The sequence below is a fragment of the Balaenoptera acutorostrata genome, chromosome 6, assembly GCF_949987535.1.
Source record: "Balaenoptera acutorostrata chromosome 6, mBalAcu1.1, whole genome shotgun sequence".
In the NCBI taxonomy this organism is placed as follows: Eukaryota; Metazoa; Chordata; class Mammalia; order Artiodactyla; family Balaenopteridae; genus Balaenoptera; species Balaenoptera acutorostrata.
Window position 1 is genome coordinate 58,256,268 of NC_080069.1, and position 20,368 is coordinate 58,276,635.

The 20,368-nt window shown below is 33.4% G+C and overlaps 1 protein-coding gene across 5 annotated transcripts in view; it reads right to left on the reverse strand.

The window, feature by feature from the left end:
* Positions 1–20,368, reverse strand: part of CNTLN (centlein) — a 341,438-nt gene that overhangs the window by 181,224 nt on the left and 139,846 nt on the right. For 4 of the 5 annotated variants that reach the window (XM_007176785.2, XM_057548127.1, XM_057548125.1 and 1 more), the window contains 2 exons: positions 17,105–17,267; positions 6,490–6,684 (listed from right to left, as the gene is read on the reverse strand). In XM_007176785.2, coding sequence (XP_007176847.2) covers positions 6,490–6,684; positions 17,105–17,267 — 358 coding nt within the window. The remainder of the gene's footprint in view (positions 1–6,489; positions 6,685–17,104; positions 17,268–20,368) is intronic. The other variant, XM_057548126.1, reaches the window with a different exon arrangement.

The following is a 20,368-nucleotide window of genomic DNA, read 5'->3' on the forward strand; positions in this document are numbered from 1 at the left end:
ACCAAAAATAAACAAATGGGACCTAATGAAACGTAAAAGCTTTTGCACAGCAAAGGAAACCATAAACAACATGAAAAGACAACCCTCAGAATGGGAGAAAGTATTTGCAAATGAATCAACGGACAAAGGATTAATCTCCAAAATATATAAACAGCTCATGCAGCTCAATATTAAAAAAACAAACAACCCAATCCAAAACTGGGCAGAAGACCTAAACAGACATTTCTCCAAAGAAGACATACAGATGGCCAAGAAACACATGAAAAGCTGCTCAACATCACTAATCATTAGAGAAATGCAAATCAAAACTACTATGAGGTATTCACCTCACATTGGTCAGAATGGCCATCATCAAAAAATCTCAAACAATAAATACTGGAGAGGGTGTGGAGAAAAGGGAACCCTCTTGCACTGTTGGTGGGAATGTAAATTGAGACAGCCACTACGGAGAACAGTATGGAGGTTCCTTGAAAACCTAAAAATAGAACTACCAAATGACCCAGCAATCCCACTACTGGGCATATACCCTGAGAAAATCATAATTCAAGAAGAATCATGTATCACAATGTTCATTGCAGCAGTATTTACAATAGCCAGGACATGGAAGCAACCTATGTGTCCACTGACAGATGAATGGATAAAGAAGATGTGGCACATATATACAACGGAATATTACTCCACCAGAAAAAGAAACGAAATTGACTTATTTGTAGTGAGGTGGATGGACCCAGAGTCTGTCATATGGAGTGAAGTAAGTCAGAAAGAGAAAAACAAATAACATATGCTAACACATATATAAGGGATCTAAAAAAAAAATGGTTCTGATGAACCTAGGGGCAGGACAGGAATAAAGATGCAGATGTAGAGAATGGACTTGAGGACACGGGGAGGGGGAAGGGTAAGCTGGGATGAAGTGAAAGAGTAGCACTGACATATATACAGTACCAAATATAAAATAGATAGCTAGTGGGAAGCAGCTGCATAGCACAGCGAGATCAGCTCAGTGCTTTGTGACCACTTAAAGGGGTGGGATAGGTAGGGTGGGAGGGAGACACAAGAGGGAGGGGATATGAGGATATATGTATACATATAGTTGATTCACTTTGTTATACAGCAGAAACTAACACAATATTGTAAAGCAATTATACTCCAATAAAGATGTTAAAAATAAATTTTAAATCCCCAGGAAATAGAAATAGAATCTGGATAATAAATAAAGTCTAACCTTTAAAAAAATAAAAATAAAAAAAGCTTATCAAACTGCAAGAAGGATGACTACAGTGAAAATCATACTTGGGAACATCATAATTAAAGTGCTTAAAACCAAAGGTTAAATATTGAGGAAAAAAGCCAGCCAAAACTGACACATCACATTTAAGTGAACAATGAAACAAATTCCCAGTGATACTGTGAGAAACAGTGGAGTGCAGAAGACAGAAAAGTGATGTTTTTAAATTGCTTTTAAAAAATATATAAACAGTCAATTAATCCAGAAAAAGGAAGGAAATGGGAACAGAGGAACAAAAAATAGGACAAATGGAAAACAAATGGTAAGATGGTACACCTAAACCCAACCATATTAATAATTAAATTTAAGTGCACTAACGCTGCAATGAAAAGGAAGAAATTGTCAGAATGAATAAAAAACAGAATCTTACTCTGTACACTTTAAATATTAAGACACCTATAGATGGAAATTTAAAGAATAAGAAAAAGGTAATCTCCCATGGAAAATGTAACCATTAAAGAGACTGACTGGCTATATTAACATCATAAAATTGGATTTCAAGTCAACAGAATATTATTATAGTTAAAAGTGACATTTTACAATAGCAAAGGGTTCAATTAATTAGAAAGAAATGACAGTCATAAGTATGTATGCCCCTAACAAAACAGCTTTAAAATACATGAAGCAAAAGTTGACAAAATTAAAGGGAAAACAGAAAAATCTACAACATACTGGAAGATTTTTAACACCTCTCTCAGCAACTGATAGAAAAACTGATTTAAAAACTAAGGATAAAAATCACTAAAGACAGAAGATCTGAACACTGTCAACCACAATGACATAATTAATATTGATATTTAAGGAACACTCCAGCCAATACCTGCAGATTATAAATTATTTTCAGGTATAAATAGTACATTCATCAAAACTATATGCTGGACCATACAACAAGTCTCAATAAATTTCCAAATACAGTAATCTTATAGAATACTATCTCTGACCATAATGGAATTATATTAGAAGTGAATAAAAATAAGATATACAAGGAAAAAACACAAACATTTCAAAAGTAAATAACACATTTTCTAATAACCAAAGGGGCAAAATGAAAATCACAAGGGAAATTAGAAACATTTCTAACTGAATATTTATTTGTAAAGTTGACAAGCTAATACTAAAAGTTCTATAAAAAAGCAGTAGAGCAAGAGTCTACAGAGCATCCTTGAAAAAGAACAAAGTGACTTACAGTACCCACATTTCAAGAGGTACTATACAGCGACATGTATTACTGGGTATTTTTCTGGACTCTATTCTGTTATATCAATTATTTTGTCAATCATTACGCCAATACCACACCATTTTTTTCTTTTTTAGCTTGATAAATAGGTCTCAAAATTGGGTAGTGTAAGTCCTCCAACTTTATTTTTTACTATTTGGTTGGCCAAAAAGTTCGTTTGGGGTTTTCCATAACATCTTATAGAAAAACCGAAATGAACTTTTTGGCCAACCAAATACTTTATTTTGCTCTTTTAGGTCCCTTGCATTTCCCTATACATTTTAGAATTGGCTTGTATTTATCTAAAAACTATAGCTTTCTGGAATTTTGATTGGGATTACATAATAAATAGATCAATTTGGGGAGAACTGACATTTTGACAACATTGCATCTTCTGATTCATGAACTTGGCCTAGCTGTCCACTTATATATGTCTTTTAATTTCACTCTGCTATGTTTTGTACTTTTCAGTGTATAGGTCTGGGGCATATATTGTCAAATTTATCCTTAATTATTACACAGGTTTTGATAGTCTTATAAATGGTCTTTTTCTATTTCAATTTCTAATTATTTGTTTCTAATATTTAGATATATAATTGACTTTTGTAAATTGATAGTATCTTGCAACACTGTTAAATTTTCTTACTATTTCTAGTTGTTTCATCATAGATTCAGTACGCTTTGTATACAGACGCTCAGGTTCTGTGAATAACAAGAGTGTTACCTCCTTATTTCTAATTAGCATGATTTTATTTGTTTCTTGCCTTATTGTACTAGTTAGAATCTCCAGTACAATGTTGAATATAACTGACTTGTTCCTTATGTTAGAAGGAGAGCATTCAGTGTTTAATAAGAAAGAAATATGTCTTATACAAACTCTTCTAGTGAAGTAAAAAAGAGAGAATACTTTGCAATTCATAGTAGGACACCAGCATCACCTTGATAAAATCTAACAAGAAACATTCAAGAAAGGAAAAGTACAGCCCAATATCCCTCATAAAGATAGATGTTAAAATCCTAAGAAAAATACTGGCCAATTGAATCCAGCAATATGAAAATAATAAAACATTACAACAAAGTTAGGTTTATTTCAAAGAATACAAAACTGAATTAATAATTGAAAAACAATCAATGTAATAACCATGTTAACAGAATACATGAGAAAAGCCTTAGCATCATCTTAAAAGACACATTGTATACAATCAATACCTGTTCATGAAAAAGCTTTCAAACTGTGAATAGATGGGAACTTCCTAATATGATAAATGATATTTACAAAAAAACCCCATAGCATATAGAGTGTTTAAAGGTTAAATACTGTAAGTTTCAAAAAGAAGCAAAACTAATCAATGATGATAGAAGTCAAAACTGGTTACATCGTAGGGGTAGCCACTAATTAGGAACATTATGGAGGTTTACTGAATACTGGTAATATTCTACATCTTGATCTGAGTGGTATTTATATGGATGTGTTCTATTTGTGAAATGTCATTGAGTTAAACACTTAAGGTTTGTACACTTTACTATTTGTATGTTACACTTCAATAAAATCGTTTACAAAAAATTTCAAGTGTTTTCATGAAACTATAAATTACCCTTAAAGTTATAGTGCTAAGTGCCAACATCGCCAAGACACTTTAAAGAACAGTAAGAAAGTAATCTACCAAATATAAAGACTTACTATGATGCTATACTGATTAAGATGATGTAACATTATCCAGGAATATAGAGAAAAGAGTCTAGAAAGAAACTCACAAATACACTGAACTAGGATATATGATAGAGGTAGCCCAGCACTACACAAGAAAAAAGGTGGATCATCCAATGGGTTGATTTGGAAAAACTAGCTACTATTTGGGGAAAAATAAATAAATAAAAATGGATCCTTACCTTATGCTGTATGTGAAATACAATTCCAAATGAATTATGGACATAAGTGACATAAGCAAAGCTTTAAAACTTTTTGAAGGAAACAGAGGTGCAAATATTTCCATATTTGGGGTAGGGAAGAATTTCTTAAATGAGCACCAACTATAAAAGATTAAATTTTCTAAATTAAAATTAAGAATATCTGTTTATATGACATGTTAAAGAAAATGAAAAGACAAGGTACACACTGAGAGAAGATATTTGCCACACATTCAACTTACTAGAGATTAATATCAAGGACATTTAAAGAACTTTTACAAATCAATAAGAAAAAAATCCAGTACAAGAATGGATAAAAGACATAAATAGACATTTTGCAGAGGAAGGCACTCACTTGGCTAGTAATCGTAGGAAATACAACCAAATGCATTGTTGATGTGAGTAAAATTGATGAAAACCACTTTGAAAAATAAGTGACCAGTATTTTGTGAAAGTTTACATTTTCACACCCTAGACCTAGGATTTCCATTCTGAGATAGTTAATCCACAAAAATGCATGCACGTGTGTACTAAGAATCATGTACAAAAATGTCAATTGCAGCATTATTCATAACAGCAAAAAACTGGAAATAACCCTAATACTCATCTACAAATGAATGGACAAGTAGTTATGATATAATCACATATAACAGAATATTTTATATCAGTCAAAATAAATGAAGTTATACCAAACATCATAGATGAATCTTAACACAGCGATGAGTCAAAATTGCCAAATCCCAGGAAACAACACAATTTGATACATTTTTATAAATGGCAAAACTAAACAATATTCTATTTCCTCATAAATTTATATGAGATAAAACTTTCTAAAAAATAATCAAAATGATAAATAGTTCAGTAGTTACCTCTGGTGAGAGAATCAGGGTACCAGTAAAGGGTGAAGGATACAAGTAGATATAAGTTATTAGTAATTTCCTACCCTTGAATTAGTTGGTGGGACCAACAGTGTTTATTGTAACAAAAAAGTAACTTAATTAAAATAAATATGCGTGTAACATAATACTGTGTCATGATACAAATCTTATGACTAATCCAATTCTGTGCACCTGATGTCCAAAAAATGCAATATAATACAATACAAATTTAAAACTTGTCATCTTACGTTTGAGTTGTTAGCAAGACAAAATATGCTGGGTTGAAAAATTACTGGATCATTAAGGTTAAAGGATCATTAATAAACATTTAAGCTCCCAATTATGTACTTGTGTTAATTTCATTTCTTTAAATTCTAACATTTAAAGAAGTGCTGAGTGCCTTAAAAACAAATAAATTTATAGGAATAAGATTGTTTTATAATACATATTTAGAGATGACAGTTACCTTGAAAATTATCTAAAAGAGGTACCACTGGATATTTTCTATATGACAGGCTCTGCATTTGACATGCATTATTACCTCATTAATCCTCACAAAACTCTTATGATAAAGATACTATTAATATCAACACTTTATTTGTGAAGAAACTTTGGCTAAAGGGTTAAGAAATTTGCTCAAGTTCACAAAGCTCACAGGCAAAGCTATAATTTGATCCCAGGTTTATTTGAATCCTGAACCTGCATATTTATCTATACATTTGTACTACCTCACTTAATAGGACAAGAATAGGTAGAAAAGTCAACTGATCTGTCCAAAATCATATATCAAGATAGTGATAGAACTGGGACTAAATGGTATTAACTACCACATACCAGGAATTATGGCAAGTACTTTTATGCGACTTTCTATTCAATACTCTTTTCATTCCATTACCCCATTCAATAAAATGTCTCAAAATGGACATGACCTATTAATTTCCTCTTCATTATCATATATCAACCAAATGTTTCATCCCAATAACTATACCAGATACACCATGTTTCTACATGCATTTCTATATGAATCCACATTGTATATAATATTTATGTCTACAGAGTACAAACAAATAGCACAACGTAAATCTGCCACACTTATATTCTAATATATGCAAATTTATTCAATTTTTGTGTTTTAGTCAATTATACTAGAAAATTTAATATGATATTATACTGGGTAACATTTTTAGAAAATGTCTCACCTGTTCTGAGTGGTCTGAATCACATTCTTGAGGTAAAGGATAGAGTGCTCCTTGTGACTCCTGAAGCTTTTCTTTTAATGCAGCGTTTTCCCGCTCTTTTTGAAATAGCTTATCCTGAAGATTAACAACACTTTGTCGGAGCATAGCTTCACTTGATTTTGTGGTTTCAAACCAAATATGTAACTCATTGTAAAGCTGTTTCAAAACATATAACCAAATTTATTAATGATCAATAAAATAGTTATGTCTATACATATATACAAACTTATACATATATACGGTCTATATATGACATACTCATTGCCCTCAAGTTATTTTAATAGTCTAAGAGGAATAACAATATAAAAACATATGGGAAACTAAATGATATAATCACCTACCAATATAAAACTCCAACTGATGTTAAAAAGACAAGATGTTCTATTGGCCAGTTGTAATACAGGGATGCAAACATTTTAAGCTAGCTATATTAATCTTCATGATAAAGAATGGACTTGAACTGAGCCATGATGGTATTATAGAAATTGAATGAAAACAAAAGAGTCATTCTAAAGATAGAAGAAATGTAAAAAAATATATGTACAGTGGTAGGAAGAAACAGAAAGGGAGAGTAAGATCTATCAGCCTAATTGGATTCAATATATACATTTGAAAGAAAAAAAGAAAAACTTTCATTGAGAGTTCCCATTTAGTAAAAACTAGCATCTACTGCTAAAGTAGAGGAGGAGCAGCAAAAGGAATAATAAGAGACAAAGCCAGGCAATAAGATTGTAGATGGAATGTAAAGACTCCTGAATGCCAGGTTAAGGAAGATGGATTTATTCCTGTAGAGAACAGGAAATCACTGAAGACCTCGGTCAGAGTGATAAAAACAGAATCAGGGTCCAAAGTGATGACAGATCATTTTAATTTTTTTTAACTCAAGGCAACATGAATTAAATAAATTTAAAACTAGGGTTTATTAAGACTGTGAGACAGCATAAGGTATATAACTGGTGGCATACAGTCATATATAGTAAACAATGGTATTCCTCCAATACACACGAACTTACTTGGTGATGAAAATCCTAACTTACGATTGTGAATTAATGAGGCATAATTCAATTTGTGGTAACTGAGTCTGACAAAAAAAAAACAAACCTGTATACATATTTGCTGACGACACTTGGAATGTGACCTAAGAATTAACATCTGCTTTTTAAAAAAAAATAAGGCTAATAGTGAGATAGTGAGATCTTATAACAAAAGCAAAATCTCCAAAGACAGAATCTCAAAATTATGTTAATACAGTAGGTTTTTAGGTTTGCTCATCCGAGTCAAGATGGGGAGGATCTTCGATTAGTTGGCCTTGCCTCATGGGAAGAAACTTAACTACAGAAAAGTTGGCAGAGTATTTTTTTGTTTGTATGCTACAGTTTATTTTTTTAAGTTTAAAATTAAAAAAAAGGCTTGTAAAACCTCTTTATAAATGCTTTTCTTCAGATATATACTTTGTCATAAAAACAAGACCCTCCAAATCACTCCTCTGACATACAATTAGTTCAACATACTTTTTATTTTCTGTAAGGGATTATACCTTCATACTATTATAAATACTTTAAATAACCCATTTCACTTTACAGCCAGTCTAAAAATTGTTTTATAAAGAAAGGGTTGTCTTCATGATTTATAAAGAATTGCAGGATATAAATTTGTACTTTCCCTTCCAACTACCTTTATACCAGGGAATATGTCCAATGTTCTTTCCACAGCTGATACCATTGGATATTCTAGAAGGGAAGAGAGAGGAGGAACCTGACAGCTTTGAGGAACAATGAAGGGATCATAGTGGGCCTTTCAGAGACCTACCTGTGCCATGTTGCTGAGTTTCATGATTGAGTTCAGGGTAGAAAAGGAAAAAGCAAAATCTAAAGACAAGAGTGAAGTTGACTAGAAAGAACTAAAGCTGTGTCCAATAGCATACAGAGTCATTTATTCAGTAAAAGATTATTTAAGCCTTCTGCCTCTTATTTATATGCTTTATCAATACTAATCAGCTTTTACCCAATCAGCACAAATCTTGGGAGGAAAATAATAGAACATAATATTATTAAAAAATGTAGTTTTCAAATTATACCTCAATAAAAATTTTTTTAAAAAAATTTACAGATTTCAAATATTTAAGAATCTCATGAACATTAATAAATATTGGCAACACAGTTTCCCTCCCATTGCCCAAGGTGCAGGCATAATGATAGTGTGTCATCAGGAACGAGGACCAATTTCCTAGCCATCAGTATCAAGGATGTGGATACTTTTCTCTTGGGTGCCATGTCTTGGGATCTTCTTTCACAGATGTGAGGCTCCAGGGCCTATTCCTTCATGGACGAAGGCTCTATCTTAATGTCTGTTTTCTTGTCTCTTCTCTTCTCTCCTCTCTTTATTGTTTCCATAAAAATGAAGACTAACAGCTCTCTTCTTGTGTTCTCTACTTGGCTCTCTCTGCCATTAAATTTATGTGGTTGTACTTCCTATCCAGAAGTTGCCCTGGCTTAATCTCATATGACTGGGTGGGCAACTCTAGACATTGAGGCAAGCTCTATCTTTCTCTGAAAATATCCACCCTTCCACCAAGCAGCAGGTGAAAAAGAACTTTAAAAAGCCTGAAACAGGTGATCTAGATCAGCCTTACTCTAGGAATTGGGACAAACTCTCTATTATTCCTTAGTTCTTACTCAAAATATACATCTCCTACTTGCCCATTTTCTTGATGGCTAATTGGACTTCACTTATTTAATAGCAATCAGACCACTCAGCCGTGGACTTAAAGAAAGCAAAGACAGTCCTCCAGTCATTTTTAATTCTAGGCCCCAGTCCACCAGTAAACTTAGCTAGAAAAGCCTTCAAGAAGTTTGTCTATTTTTATTTCTAAAGTGTTTTTTGGTGACAAAGCCTCAGGATGATAGAATGTTTGTTTCTCTAGAGATCCCACAAGAAGGCAAAGGTTTTGGATGTTCTGGTCCCCTGGTTAGACACCATCTTACTCTCATCCCATTAATAACTGCAGAGTGAGTCAAAAAATACCTCTCAAGTGAGTCAATTAGGTAATATAACAAATTCATTCATCTGCTTAGGTTTAGGCATCCTGATTAGGCATGCTTTTTCTCTATTAGCAATTGCAATTGCTTTCAGAAGTTTTCAGAGAGGCACTTTTCTCTATAATTTCTTTCCTCTAATAGTCCAAAAAGCTGGAATAGATCAGAATCTTTTGCAAGATTCTGGCCTATAAAAATTTAATCATACATTCCCCTATATACTTTAGAAGTATCAATCATTATAATCCATAAGCAATTTATTATGTTTACTATTCTTCATGTTATTTTTTGTCAAAGAATTTAAAGTGAAAAAACACTATAAGGATCTCTAGGGGACAGAAAGCAGGTTATCTCCAGAAATAGCACCCCCAAACTCCAAGTCCTTTAATTTTCAGGGGCTTAGACTGAAGTACTCTTCTTCTTATATTTTTATTAATGTTGAGGAACAAGATGATATATTATTTACCTTAAAAATTTTGGAAATGAATAAGCTCTGTGACCCAATGACTAATTTGTTGAAAGAATATAATATTCCATTTTTGTAAGTATACTATCTGCTACTCTGATTGAGATAATAAATTTTACAAGTAAAAACTATAACTGTTCACAGCATAAAAATGAGAAGAAAACAATCTGATTTAACATCCAGTTTAAACTAAAAGTATGTATAACCTAACTCCTTATTTTCCTGGATTGATATTAGCTCACATCATGTAATTATCATTAAATAGAACAAAAACTGATAAAATACATATTTAGTACCCCAAACATGTTAGATGGTCTAGAAGTTGAAAATGCTGATACAATTCCTACCTATGTTTAAATCATACACATGTATATAAATAACATGCAAAGGTAGAAAAACTATTAAAACTTAAATAAATGGTTACAGCATGCTCAGGGGAAGAAAACACACTAGTTTATTTATCTTGATGGGTATTTCTCGTCTAGAGGAGCCCTCCACATTATGTTAGGTAATTTTGTGTATTAGACTAATGATTTGTTATGGAGACCTCGAGGAAAATATGACTCACCTCTTTCCTGTGCTCAAAATCTTTTTCTTTTTTCTCTTTACCATTATCTCCCTTCCTCATTCCCCTTATCCTACCACTGAAGGCAACTATTTTTATCCTTTCAGATAACAAAATAAATACTATGATATAAATCAACTTAATAACTGGGAAAAAAGGAAGGGAAATGAGAGGAAAAAAATGTAGAGAGGAGAATTGAGAGAACAGAGGAAACAGAGAAACTCCATTAGAAACAGTAAATTAAGACCTAACTCTTGAAGAAGTAAACTTAGTAAGAATTGGAAATAAACTATTACTGTAATTCAACTCACCTGAGTCTTACAGCTAGGCCTCAATTATTATTTGGGGATAATATAATTAATTTATGTGAAAATATATTTACAAATCTTAATTTGTAAGTAAACAGTTTCGTTTCATTGTTGCATGGACTACTTGATTACTCTAATTTATTGAAAAAAATCTAGAAAACTACATGTAGAAGAGGAATAAAGACAAGTATTAAGTAAAATGTTCTAAGATTAGAATGAATAATTTGATGTAAATGAACACTGGAAGTCTGAACAGTAGCATACTGTTTATTCATGATAATGTAATGTGATCATTCCCAAATTTAAAAATCCTTAACTCCACAGATGATATATTTTAGGGATGGGGTTGGGGGGTAACAGGTCTAGTAAAAAAAATCTGCAGGTCAAAAAAATCTGTAGGTCAAAAAGTTTAAAGTTGCAACAAAATAGAAGAAACCAAATTTGTACAATCAGGAGAAACAGTGGCTGAAGAATAATGATGGGGGCTCTTTTCACAGAGGATGATAACATGCTGGGCTCCCCTTTCACCAAAAAGAATGCAATGGAATATTTTGAATAACATTTAACTCAGATATCAAAACAAACCCCCAACATTAAAAGTTATTGAGTATTGAAAGAATTTTGAGTAGAATGAATTATGCAAGTTTATAGAATCTATTACAGAACACTTTAAGGATAAGACCACATTATTCTATGCATAACTGAACTATACTGTGGGCTTTATAATAGAGTTTAACATTGTGGGTTTTGGACTCAAGATTACCTACATTTGAATTCTACCACCTGGTAGCTGTTTGATTTTAAACAATACTCTAAGACTCAGTTACTTGATCTATAAAATAATAAGGGATACTAATAATAATATACCACACAGGGCTGGTGTGGGGCTTAAACAGTGGGCAAAAGCCCTTTTCCCAGTGGCTGATACAAAATAAGCTCAATAAATGTTAACCATTATTCATATATGGTTGTTGGAGGTGACTTACATTTGTACCTCAGCTTAAATAATATATTTCTAAAACAGTGTGTGTACATGTAAACACACATTCTCCCTGGCTTATAGCACAAGTTTATGTTATCTTTATTTATGATTATGCTCCAACTGGAAGGCCTTCCAACTTGTATTCTTAGTTTTTCTACATTTTTATACCACTCCAGGACCACTCACTCAAATAGTTAAAAATTAAATGGACTGGAATAGTATTTAAATTAAGATAGAAATATATGCCTGTAAAGTTTAAAAATACTTTAACAATTCAAATAAACATCTATGATTTTTAAATTGCATTATCCAAAGTGGGATAGTGCTGCACATAACTCCTCAAGGTTCAATAATTTAACATTTACTGATCATTTCTCATGTGGTAGGCAGGTCTCCTTCAAACTCCATGATCCTCTGTGCTTTCTTACTATTTAATAAATTAAAAAAGCTATCTTTATGTATGAACTAATTAAGAGTGAACTGTACAACATTAATATAATGTCACTAGCTTTTTCATAAAAGGAACTGTTTCCTAGGGGGGTGTGTGAGTGTGTGTGTGTGTGTGTGTGTGTATGTGTACATATTCAATATTCTCTAATGAATGCTAATAGTCTAAGCTGACAACAAAGAGATGTTTACTGCAGCTTTATTTATAATAGTGAAATATTTAAACAACATACATGATCAACACTGGAAAAATGGTTAAATAAGTTATATTAGGGCTTCCAAAATAGTTATATGTCATGATATTGTTTTTATATAACATGAAGTGAAAGATAATTAGGGTAGTCAAGATATATGTTAAAATGCATTTAAAAACCTAAAAGGAAATACTCAAAATGTTAATGGTATTTGCCTCTGGAAGATGGAAGTATACAGCAAAGATTTTTTCCTGTGTTTTTATGGATAACTATTTACCCACAGACTACCAATGAAATATTAACTATAATGTCTACTAACTGTAGGCAAAATTTACGAAGTATAAATAAGTAATCATGAACTTTTGAATTAAGTCTAGTTGAACATACTAATGAAAACCTTAGGAACAACTTCAAGGATCTAATATAATATCAAAATTAAAATGCTACCATTAGAATTATAAGTTCAGAATGAGTATCAAGTTAAAAATCAGTGAAGTTCTCCTCTCCAACCCCCACCCCTTGAGAGGTAACTTTTGACGAACAAATAGAAGGAAAAGGGAGTTCAAACTTCAGGGGGAAAGAGAAAAAAATAGAGCAAATACAAGGAAAACTAAGCCAGTTCTCTAAAGCAGCAGATCTGCTTGCTTTTTTCTTTTTGCCTCCATGCTGTTCATAAGCACACCATATTGGCATCACATCTCTCATTATTGTCCATGATCATTCTTGGAGGGGACAGTCATGATCCTGGGGGAAGGTTTACATGGTTTCAAAACGTATCCCAGATCAAAGTTCAGGTTATGACACGTTCTCCAAATAGGAGCGTATTAGCTCTACCTCTCCAAATTTAGTAAAAGCACTAACTGACTAGGGGATTTATGGCTTCAGCTATAGTTCATGTAGAAGAGTTATGGGAAATTTCTCTCACTGATGTCTTCTTATCTTCTCAGAATAAACATTATTAATATCATTTCATCAAAGAGTCTTTTTTATCCCTAAACTAGGAACCTGCCCCAGCTATGTTCCCAAACTTCCTACTACTGTTAGAACATGCATCATTCTTATACCTCCTATTTAATGTCTGTTATCAAATAGATTTTAAGCTGTGAGAGGTGAAGAATAAAGGCAGTAAAAAGGTCATCTATGCAGATAACTGGGGGAAGAGATTTCAGGCAGTGTAACCAAGTGCAAAGACCTTGAGGGTGAAGAATACCTGGTATGTTCAAGTGAAAAAACAAGTTAAATGTGGCCAAAGCAGAGAGATTAAGAAGCTAAGGCAAAGATGAGATCAGAGAGGTAATGCAGAGCCAGATCATGTAGAGTCTCACAGGTTGTAGTAAGGACTTCGGCTTTTACTTTTAATCAGACAAGAAACCAATGGGGGGAATTTAAGAGAGGAATGACCTGATTTGACTTACTAAGTTTTAGCAAGAACATTCTGGCATCTATGTTGAGAATAAACTCAAAGTGGGTAAGGTCAGGAGCAAAGAAACAAAGTAGGAAACTACTGCAATCATTCAGGTAATACAAGTTAGTGGTCACAGCAGGGGTAGTGGGACGTAGTAGGATTCCAGACACCCTCTGAAGGCAGAGCAGACAACAGCTTAGTTTTGAACATGTGAAATCTGAGATGCCCGTTAGGCATCAAGTTAAAAGATGCTAAGTAGGCGATTAGATATACTCTTTCCTAGAGTTCAGGGAAGAGATCCAGAGCAGATAATCAAATCTGGGAGTCATCAGCATATAGACAGTATGATTTTGAAAGCCTAGGTGAGTAGATAAAATCACCTAGGGTATGAATTTTAACAGAGGGAAAAAAAGAGGCCCTAAGATTTTGGCTTGGAACATTTTAACATTTAGAGGACAGGGTGACTAGGGAAGACTAGAAAGAAACAGAAAAGAAACAGCTAGAAACTGAAAGAAGAAAACCACACAACTGTGATATGCTGTAAGCCAGGAGGAAAAAAAGGGTTTCAAAGGATAGAGTCATCAACTGTGACAGTGTTGCTGGTAAGTGAGGTAAGATGAAGACTGCTAGAAGATTACTGAATTCAGCAATATGGGAGTCACAAATGATTCTGCAAAGAGAAATTTTAGTGGAGTGAAAGGGGCAAAAACTTGATTGGAATAGGTTCAAAAGAGAATGGAAGAAGAGAACTTTGAGACAAGTTAGCTCTTGCAAGGAATATTGCTGGAAAAGGAGAGAAAGGAAGGGAAAGAAAGGAATATAGTAAGGTCAAGACAGGTTTTTTGTTGTTGCTTAATTGTTTTGTTCTTCCATGCAGATCAGAGACACAACAGCATATTTTTATGTGGTTAGAAATGATCCAGTAGGGAAAATTGACGCCGTGGAAGAGATGAGGAACAACCTCCTTCTGAAGTTTATAATAAAAAGTTGAGGAGGGAGACCTCAGTAATCATCAAATTATACTCTGGTAAATCCACGCTGTACTTTACATGTTTCTGTTGGAGCATGGGGAGGAGGAGGAGAGCAAGAGCTATACATACTGTCATGGAAATATACCCAAGGCATATTATTTGAAAACAGCAAGTTAAAGAACAGTAAGTATGGGATAAATTAATTAATATTAAAAATGTAAGATACCTAGATTGGTGATATGGGTATATGTACACAGACACAGTATATAATGCATGAAAAGGTCTGGAATGACTACTCAGATTATTACCCCTGGGGAGGGGAATGAAATGAACTGGGATGAGCGGAAGAGAACTCAAATCTGTTATATCAGCATTATCAGTACTTCTATATCATTTCAATTTTTTATAATAATATATTCATGTAATTCTTATATAATTAAAAAGATGAAATAATTTTAAAATATTCTGTTCTTCTAGAGGAACTCTAGGATACACTCTCAAATATTAAGAGCAGTAAAGTCTAGAGCAAGGGCTTCAGGCAGGAGGGCAGAGAACTTTATTTTTTTATATGCTTCTGAATTTTTTGAAAATTTATCACAAGCATGTATTACTCTGGTAATAATCACTTCAAATAAAAATGTTTAATTATTCAGTTGTTTGAAATGATATAGAATCTACAAAAGTTCTCAGGTAGGGTATTAAAAAAATGGTTGCTCTCTGCAAAGGCTGCTAAGGAGGATCAACCAAAAAGTAGAATTAAGGCTGAAACAATTTATCTTAAATTTTAAGTTAAGCAAGGCTGAAAAAGGAATCTTAGAACAAAAGACTGAAAAAGTAAATAGCAAAGGAAACACTGCCTTTTTCTTCCACCTTACCAAGTTCTCTCTTGCTAACTGAGAGGAGAAACAGCAAAAGTATTTGCACATGAGAGAAAAGAGTTATGAACTTTAACAACAAGCAACCCTAAAGACATATTTTAATATAACTTGCCATGGGTTAGGGACTTTCAAGCAAAAATCAAGAAAGAGGAAGAAATGTTTGCGTTAAATACCTACACAGTGAAAAAGAGAAAAGAATTAAAGTTACTAATAAGGTCCAATTTTTCAAGTCAATTTAGCAACGGAGTCTGGTTTAGAAACAAAAGCATAATGGGCAATCCTACCATATAAAACAAAAAGGTGGAGCTGTTCTATTCAAAGTGGAGAGAATGGACACTACCCTGATGCTTGGTGTCATCCTCATCCTGAGAGAAACTCAAAGGAAACACAGAATTTAGTCGAGAAACCACAGTTACAAAGCATCATTTGAAAGTATGTGCTTAAAGTTTACTTAATAGTTATTTATTTCAAATTAATTATAGATGTTGAATTTTCACAGTGCTTTTTTAGGAGAAGAGTAAGTTTAGACAGAAATAATCCCCAAATAACATAGACTGCACCATTTAACCTCTCTAAGCCTTGGCTGCCTCAACTATTAAGAGGAAATAACATCAATCTCATAGGGTTGATCTGTGTAGAAAATAAATTATTTCTATAAATATGTGCACCACACAAAACATAAAGAATTCAATAAAAGTGTTTTTTAATTACTAGCTGTAATTATTGTTGCTGTGTCAGCATACCTTAATAGCTGGGTAAGCCTTCTTGAGGGACTCCTTAAACAATTGTAAAGTAAAATGACTACTTAAAAGAAACACACAAAATAAAGAGAGAAAAATCCTTGAAATATATTGATCCTAAATACCTCATCAGCATACCCATTTGTGTTTGTGCAGATTTGTCAATAAAATAATGTGCAAATTCTATAATTGAAAGACTGCTTTAGGTCATAAACTAGAATCATACTTGTTGAATAATTTCTCACTGTAGAAGTCTGAATAATCCCATTCTCCAAATCTTTCCTGGTTTGAGGACTACAGTCCTAGTATGTTTCATAGTAGATATCAAAACTCCAATTTATAAAAACAATATCCTACAGAATAAATTTGCATGTATATTTTGAATGTTTCAGCCTAACAGCCATAAAAAACACTCACATAATTTTGAATATTACCAAACTGAATCATATTTCATTTTTAATTTTGAAGAAGCAATATAAAAGGGAGTAATAAAGCAATATTGAAATGTGCAAAAATTTGAATTCTATATATTTTTATAAGTTCACACATATAAATTTACATTTTTATGACAGAATAAAAGCATACTTTTTGATACGATATACTTTCAGCTGTGTGAGCATCTTCCTGGTTCCTCAGTACCTTCTGTGTGTCCATATTCAGAAGCTGAAGCTGCTGGATCAGTTCTGCTTGCTGTGCTGTATGCGCACTGTTCTGTTTGTACAGATTCTGCAGCTCCTGCAACTCCTTCCTGTGCAAAGCAAGCAATAAATAGAGAGAAGCATGAATAAAGATCATCTTAGTTAAATAATTTTGTTCATCTAAAGTTATACATCGGCCTCCAGTTTTTTCATCTATTATTTTTTACTGCAGGCAAACATATTAATAAGAGAAATAATATATGAAGTATTTAATATTTATCACATACACCTACAAAGTATTGATAGAACTACTATGACTTCCAAAATCAAACACTTGCCAATTTTCTTTTATAGCTTGATAGTAATAAAAACCCTGGATATACAGTCACACTACCACCTTCTTATTGAAATTAAGTTACACTTCAGTTCCAAGAATTAATAAGCACTGATGCCAACTATCAGATAGTTCTGAATACAGGGTAACTCAACCTTTCATTTTATATTATATAGAAACTTAAGTATATTAAAAAGAATCCAACAAGGTAAATTAAGTTTTCAAACAAAAGTTCCTTAAAGCACCACTAGTTTGTCACCTCAGGGGCCTAGGCTGGGATTCCTGTGACTCCTCTAACCCATCTTGAAGGAAATGATGAGGTTTTTTGTCAGAAGGATGGAGAGCAATACAAGGTGAAATCACTCCTTCCAACCCACCCAGGGTAAACTTGGTAAGTAGAAGGACAAATGAACTGGAGTGACAGTCTTCATGGCCCTAAGGGTCCAGGAAAACCACACCTCTGGGATAGAGGTTTCCAGATTCCTGTGGTGGTGAATCCTGTGTGACACAGATCATATAAAACTGGAAAATATGTTGTAAAATAAATTTGAAGAGAAAGATATGTATAGAGATGTATTTCACAGAAGTACACATTATAGTATATGCTTTGGAGAGTATTTTTAATGGAGACTTTTCTTTACTTATAACCTCAAACTGGTGATTCATTCACATAAGATAAATCTTAAAAGAAAGAAGAAACATAAAAGATATGCAAACAGTTGTTGAACATGGATGAATATTAATATGGGAGAAATGAGCTCTGCTTATTTATTTATTTATTTATTTATTTTTATTTTTTTTTGCCGTGCCACACGGCTTGCGGAATCTCAGTTCCCTGACCAGGGATTGAACCCAGCCCACAGCAGTGAAAGTGCCAAGTCCTAACCACTGGACCACCAGGGAATTCCAGAGCTCTGCTTTTTTACAGGTTTAGAATATTAATGTTCTCCAGATACAACAGAAACCCCTGAACCCACACAGATACATGTACATACACCATCTGCCTTAGTCCTTTTGATATAACAAAACAGCACAGACTAGATAGTTTACAAAAACCAGAAAGTTATTTCTCATAGTTGGGGAGGCTGGAAGTTAGAGATCAGACTGCCAGCATAGTCAAGTGAGGACCCTCTTCCAGGTCGCAAATTATTGTTACATCCTCACACGGTGGAAGGCACTAGGGGGCTTTGGGAGGTCTTTTTTACAAGAGGGTTCTACCCTCATAACTGAAGCACCTCCTTAAGAACCCCACCTTCTAATGCCATCACATTAGGCATTAGAATTTCAACATATGAATTTTGGGTGGACACAAACATTTAGACCATAGCACTTTTTTTCTGTAACTATTCAAAAAACTGAAAAATGTAGAAAATAATAGTCCAAAAATGGGGGAAGGGAAAGAAGAGAATCAATAATGGCCATGCCTTGAGAAAATACAATACAAGAGAGGGAGAGAAGAGACACATAGTAATGATTCTTGCTGAGTATTGTCATTTTTCAAGAATAACACTGGCAAGAGTTATCAAAGGAGATAGGCAGTAGCTGTAGGATAAAATTCCAACAGCACAGATAGTCAAGATATGTGTTAGCCAAGAGATCTAAGTAAATGTTGCATTTAGAAAGGAGACATGATGAAGATAATACATATCATCTTTCAATACAATACAAAACACAGAAAACTTATTTCTCTTCTAATAATAGAACATATTTTTTCTTAAAGAGAGGGCCAGAATCAGTAATTGGCTTGGATTTAAGGGTCATTTGGAACAAAATATATGTATCTTTAATCAGAAGAAACACTTGAGTTGGGAGATGTTCATACTATGAGACAGTTGGGGAGTAAAAATCAACTAAGAGAAGAGCATATTCTTATCTCTCATCTTGTGCTATTTTCTGGGCATAATCTCAGTAAATGGATTGGAAGCATAATTTTATATCATGTATAAATGTTTCTTTCTTTGTGTCTTCTCATACCACCCTCTGAAAAGTAGATGAGATAGAATGTACAACAATGTTGCAAATATGAAAGTGGAACTTGATCAGTATCAAAGTAAGCTGCAAATAAGGCTTTGGAAACATACATCTGGACCACTGGAAAACACGGAATTTGTGCAGACCTATCTTCATTTGAAAATGAGTAAAGAAAAACAAACAGGACTTATTTAAAAGGAGGAGTATTTAGAATTAAGAAAAAAGAAATTTTATTGTGCATACTCAGAGGAAAATTATACCTCTGAGTAGGAGTTACTGAAGGAATTATAAGAAAGGTCTAGAAAATGTATGAAAAAGAAACCATTGCACTTCTCTGAATTATCTCAACAGAAAGCCAAGATGTGAAGATAATCTTAACAAAAATGTCTGTGAAGGTAGGGACTTTTTTGCTCACTGCTATAAATGGACAACCTAGCATAGTTCCTGTAGCCTATTAAATATTTGTTGTTGTCTTAGACACATCTTATACACCTTTTCAGATTCAGCTCGCCAGCCTCCTAGATTCTTAGTCCCTTGCTCTGCCTCAGACTATTAACTACCACTTCAGCCTATAACATTTGTGCAGCTCATGCGGCTCCATCACTTGAGGTCAACCGCCAGCATGCCTAGCATATTTGTCTCCTTGTACCACTTCCAGATTAGGATAAAATGCTACAACGCAGGCATGGTATAAGCAGCAAACTTTGATCAGTGGAAGATGAAACACAAGAAGAGTTTTTTTGTTTGTTTCTTTTGTTTTTTCTATCTGATGGATTGCTATAGGGCATGGTTTCTTTCTACAGTCTGTCCAGAATCAACCTGAGTGGCTAATTCAATGCGCCTGACGTCTCTTCATGGCTCATCATGAAGCAGTGGCCAGCACAATAATGTTTCCTTGAATTACTC